The sequence below is a fragment of the Drosophila willistoni genome, assembly GCF_018902025.1.
Source record: "Drosophila willistoni isolate 14030-0811.24 chromosome 2L unlocalized genomic scaffold, UCI_dwil_1.1 Seg168, whole genome shotgun sequence".
Lineage (NCBI taxonomy): Eukaryota > Metazoa > Arthropoda > Insecta > Diptera > Drosophilidae > Drosophila > Drosophila willistoni.
This window is the reverse complement of record NW_025814047.1, coordinates 5011825-5017065: the sequence shown is the minus strand read 5'-3', so window position 1 is coordinate 5017065 and position 5241 is coordinate 5011825. Positions and strand designations below refer to the sequence as shown.

Below are 5241 nucleotides of genomic sequence, written 5' to 3'. Positions count from 1 at the left end.
AAAATTTGAAATTCGAAGTCTCTCAAAACCGTCACCATTGAAAATATGCGACAGTGGCGAAAGTAAATCTGTTCAGTTTAATACTTTTTCGTGAAATGTTGAGAAAAACGACTAAAGAGTGAATGAATGAATTAACGACTGCAATTAATATTTTTAATATATTTTAATAAAATAGTGTTTGGGAAAAAAATAAATTTAATATAAAGATCCTCTTAAAAATCAATTGAGACTGAAAGCTTTATTTACCCAGAAGTTATTTAATAATGAGAACTAGAAAAGAAATATAAAATATAATAGTCAAGGACGCCTGCGAATGCGCTATTGGATTGGGTTTATAGTGATCGTTGTCTGACAATCTTCTCTAACTAACGTATGGTTGAAGGCAGTTCATGATCTGGAAGGCCGTGTCACAAGGATTGACACCTTTGACTCCGCCACATTTACTTAAAGCCTCCATAACAGTGTTTTCCATGGGAGTACTGTCGAATTTCGCCTTAACATTCTCTGTTAATATATTGCTTTCCTCATCCATGAAACCAAGTTTCACTACCAAGCACTGTGTGGCACACTTAATATTGTCACTTGCATCCTCTGGCTTGGTGGCCCCAGACTTTAGATCAGCAAAATCTTTAATAGTCACACCATGCTCGGTCATACAAGTAGTTGTTAGCTTGCCAATATCTGGTGTTTCGCTGGCCTTTAGAAGAAGCATTTTTAGATGTTTTCACAATTGTTGTTGCTTTGAAACTTACCACTAGCACATTTGTCAGGTAGCTCAGGAGCAATGTCAATGCTAAAATGGCTCTCATTTCGTAGTGTTCCGGGATTAGTTCTGATAAATAGGGGTTTTTATATGGTTTCATTGACAAAGCGCATTTTGTTATTCACATCTTGATTAGCAAATACTTTATTTTTGTCACGCTGACTGGTTTAATACAATAGACCAATTGCCATCACAGCCAAGGCAATAATTAACTATAGTTATTATAGAGTTCTATTGTCATTTGTTCAAATTAATATTCAAATGTGAATCATAAGATGAATGAATGTTAAAATAACTTAATTCATTGGTTTTATCTATCGGATTGAATGCTTATTTTTTGAAAATAAGTTACATTTATTGGTTAGACTGCAAATAAGCATAAAATGATAATTAACAATAATTTTTAGTATAATTTAATTTCGACATATGTCAAATGGCCTTAATGTTAAATTTAGATACTTAGCTAATAATCACATAATCACAAACTAATTAAGTTTTCAATTTATTTTCTTGCATTTTCATTCCTTTAGATATTTATTAAAAACAAAATATAGAAAGAAATAACTAAAATTGGAGCTGTTTATACAAAATGTAAACTAAGAATGATGGATTTTTAATGTTTTGTTTCAATAGTGAGCAAAGCAATCATAGTTTTCATCTAAAAACTAATCATTTATTTATATTTACCATTAGGTATTTAATTTAGTATAAGATATAAACCTATAAAATATAACTAGACGAAAAATATATACAAACACTAGTTCAAGATTCGAACCCGGATCCTCGTTTTTTAGTTGCCTTTGGACTGCTTAAAACTAATTTTATAGCTTTGTTTCTTTTTTTATTGATTTATTTGACTTTACCAAATGGCCAAATTAATAAGATATTTTACCTTACATGGACAACAAAGATTCAGGTAACAATTACGAAAATGTTGCAGGATAATAAAATGTGGAGTTGGCTACATAGAAAACATATTAGGATGAGATTTCGAGATGAAATGCTTGGAAGGGACAGTATCCTGGCCTAGAAAAATTTTCAACTTCTCGAACTAGAAATAAAACCAAACTATCAGTAAAACCAATCTTAGCTCTGCTTTTAAACATCTAAGGATATATTTTCTATTTCTACATTTGTGATGATAGTCAAGTCATTCTGGTGGCCATTTTTAGGAGTGCATCATGCTGGCTATTGCCTGGGAATTCTTTTGAAGGCAGGCCATGATCTGGAAGGCCGTGTCACAGGGATTGGCGCCTTTGACACCGCCACATGTAGCCAAAGCCGTATTTACAGCGCTTGCCATTGGAGAACTTGCGAATTTCGATTTAATGCTGTCAGTCAAAACATTACCCTGCGCATCCATAAATCCGAGTTTCACAAGCATGCACTGTGTGGCACATTTAACATTGTCCTTGACATCTTCCGGCTTGGTTGCCCCAGACTTCAAATCGGCAAAATCTTGAGCCGACACTCCATTCTCGTTCAAGCAGGCAGTTGTTACCTTGCCGATATCAGGTGCATCGCCAGTCTTAAAAGGGATAAAAGTAGACATTTTGAATGGATTTTATGACTAGTGCTACTTCCATACTTACCACTAGAAATGCTGTCAAGTAACTCAGGAGCAATGTTAATGCCAAAGTAGCTTTCATTTTGCTTTAGTTCTGATGCTTCGCTGCACTCAGCCGCGGGTTTTATATGCTTCCATGGGCAAAGTATTTTGTTTTTTGCATCTTGATTAGAAAATGCATTTGTCACGCTGATTGCGCTAAATGAGGGGGCTAATTTCATTGGCAAGGTTTTCAATTAATTAATTTTATTTATTTGTTGCATTAATAATAATAATAATCTAACACGAGGCATCAAATGAGTTCAAAGTTCTCTTTAGTTAGAGTTAAAAAATAAACTGGGACACACTTCCATAGGGTCCTCCCTCCATTGTAAAGCAAATAAGCAAATATCCTAAACACCAACTAAAAGATAGCAAAATTGTTGCCCCCATCATCTATCAGTTTAAACGGTTTGGTTTAGGTTTTCATTTGTATTCGAAGTGTCTACACATTTCTTTCCATTCCAGTTTTATCCAATTTGCAATTTGGTTATATAATAATTAATTATTGAGTTATCTGTCTAATAATGCATAATATTGAGTTCATTTTCAGGTAAATATTATCAAAGTTTATTTATTTATTTATGTATGTATTTGAATATGCCGGAGGCTGTCAACAGCAATGCAACAAAATATTTTTCAGCTTAGTTTGCTTTTTGCTCCAGTGAGTTATAAAAATATCTAAATATTTTTCATACCCTCTAATAGAGTAAATGGGAATAATGGGTAGATGAGGTCTGTTGTATACTGGATATTGTTTATATAGAGCAATTATCTTTCATTCGATATAAAATAAGCATTTATTAACTACCTTTAGTTGGTTAATATTAGACTCAGTAGTTTTTAAAATAGTTGAAAGAAGCTGTTTTAGTTTTCATTTAATATAAAATATTGCAAAAATATTACAAAAAAATATAAAGTCATCTTTCATTTGAAATTTTTCTAAGTACTAAACTTGATACCTATGGAAATGGCTTTTCGAGTATACTTATATCGCCTGTCAAATAGTTTTAATCGACAAATCTTGTATAATTGGAACTGCTTATACGAGTTTAACTACTTTCCCAATATATCAAATATACCTAATTAATAAAAATTTCCATCATATAGATTGATGCAACAAAATATTACTTAGATTCATTCAGACTACTTGATGTGTCAGGAACTCTGTCTTACATAGAAGCTACAAGAGGATTGAATGAATATATTCATAAGCAAATAACACTATGAACTCTATGTAGCATGTTTTCAACGAATAAAACGAATTCCTGGTATTTGTTACTCAAACGAAAACGTATAAATATAACCTCTATAAAGATCGAGTTTAAAGAACTCTAAATAATTTAAACAAGAATTTTCTAAAATAGTTTACTATCTAATAACCTTTAATTTTTATTCAAAAAGGGTTGAAAATACCCATTTTAGGGACGTAGTAGTCGGCTGTAAATATCGAAATTTGAACAATTCTATAGAAAAACATTGTTTAAGGGGAGATATATGTATATGGAAATATAGTTTTAAAATTAATCAAAAATTTCCAATATATTCTAAAAACTAAAAAACAAAAACTAAATTTCTATTAATATATTTCTAGTATGAATTTTATAGTATTCTTGTGCTAAAAATTTTGTCTTATTCTTATAATTTTTAAAAAGTGTACTACGAAACTAAATTTGAAACTTAATAAATTACTAGCTGTCAGGACATTCGCCTCAAGTTTTCTTAGCAACTATCAATAGAACTTACTTACTTTAAGCAATATATTATTATTATTATTGGATTTAATTCCCGAGTTATTTTCTTTATCGCTTTATCATTTAAGGTATTTGTTTGTAAATATGTTAATTTATTAAAAAATTTACCTAAGTAATAAAGACTAATATATTGCCTTCTCTCAGAGTAAATGAATCAAAATGAGTCAATTTTAAATTCTGTAAAATTCATATTATTTTTTGAATTTCTTAAATTTTACAACAATTTCATATCGATACCTGATTACAGGGTATCTTTAAATTGGTCGACCTAAGGCAATGTCACACACACATTAACTACATATATATACATTTTAATTAAAAAACGTTTTATTGAAATTGTTTATATGGGGCAATTATTTATTCTGCATGTTGTTTGTCGCCGCACGTTTTTGCTCTATTATTTTTGCATTATTACATAATTTTCATACATTTCTTTTACCTTTCAGTTTTTTTTCTCTCTCTATTTTTTTTCTATAATTTTTAATTGCATTTTTATGGCATTATGTTAATTGGCTTCGTTTTTTTTTTTTTCTTTTCGTTTTCCATATCGCATTTAGTTAGTTAAGCTAATATTTTTTATGACTTTGATTATTATTATTATTATTATGTATTATTATGTGTGCTGCGTGCGGACATTTTCATTTAGCTTAACGCGTTTCCAAACGCTAATTGAAATCCTTTTAGAGTAATTACGAAAATTTTAATGGTCGGCCGCAAGTGGCAGAAAACCTTCAAAAAAAAAACAAAAACCCACTTTCCTGACCACCCAGCCAATGATGATGATGATGTGTTAGTGGTTGAGTTTCTGTTGATGGTGTGGTGTAATTAGAAAAACAAACTAATTTAGTAAATTACTATTTAGTGGCCTCTTTCTGTATGGAGCAGCCGCTTCTGCTTTTCTCTGTTCGTCTCTGTTCTCTATTTCCAGCCGCAGCCACACACAAAGGTCATTTTCCGGCTTTGAAGTTTTGTGGGCTTTGAAATGCGCCAAAGGACATTTAACAAATGGCATCCTTTGTGCCATAGTGTGTGCGTGTGTGTATGTGTGTATTGCAATTGCTAACGTAACATCAAAGGCAATGCGAGTTTTCCAGTTGACTTCATCAGTAGATTGTGTG

At 31.2% G+C, this 5241-nt stretch overlaps 2 protein-coding genes across 2 annotated transcripts; both read right to left on the bottom strand.

Annotated features, from left to right (window-relative positions):
• Positions 1–207: 207 nt before the first annotated feature.
• LOC6640885 (general odorant-binding protein 56h) lies at positions 208–846 on the bottom strand. The gene is made up of 2 exons (XM_002063820.4): positions 753–846; positions 208–697 (listed from the first exon to the last, which is right to left on the bottom strand). The coding sequence occupies exons 1-2, from the start codon at positions 807–809 to the stop codon at positions 362–364; spliced, it is 393 nt and encodes a 130-aa protein (XP_002063856.1). The 5' UTR covers positions 810–846; the 3' UTR covers positions 208–361.
• Positions 847–1854: 1008 nt separating this feature from the next.
• On the bottom strand, positions 1855–2436 carry LOC6640884 (general odorant-binding protein 56h). Its single transcript, XM_002063819.3, has 2 exons — positions 2356–2436; positions 1855–2291 (listed from the first exon to the last, which is right to left on the bottom strand). Exons 1-2 carry the CDS (start codon positions 2410–2412, stop codon positions 1932–1934), a joined length of 417 nt encoding a protein of 138 aa, XP_002063855.1. The 5' UTR covers positions 2413–2436; the 3' UTR covers positions 1855–1931.
• Positions 2437–5241: the final 2805 nt, after the last annotated feature.

Bases quoted from the DNA above. Each gene is read 5' to 3' on its own strand.
- LOC6640885 (XM_002063820.4), bottom strand. From the start codon at position 809: ATGAGAGCCATTTTAGCATTGACATTGCTCCTGAGCTACCTGACAAAT. The intron at 698-752 runs GTAAGTTTCAAA...CTTCTTCTAAAG, and splicing joins ACCTGACAAATGTGCTAGTG to GCCAGCGAAACACCAGATAT.
- LOC6640884 (XM_002063819.3), bottom strand. From the start codon at position 2,412: ATGAAAGCTACTTTGGCATTAACATTGCTCCTGAGTTACTTGACAGCA. The intron at 2,292-2,355 runs GTAAGTATGGAA...ATCCCTTTTAAG, and splicing joins ACTTGACAGCATTTCTAGTG to ACTGGCGATGCACCTGATAT.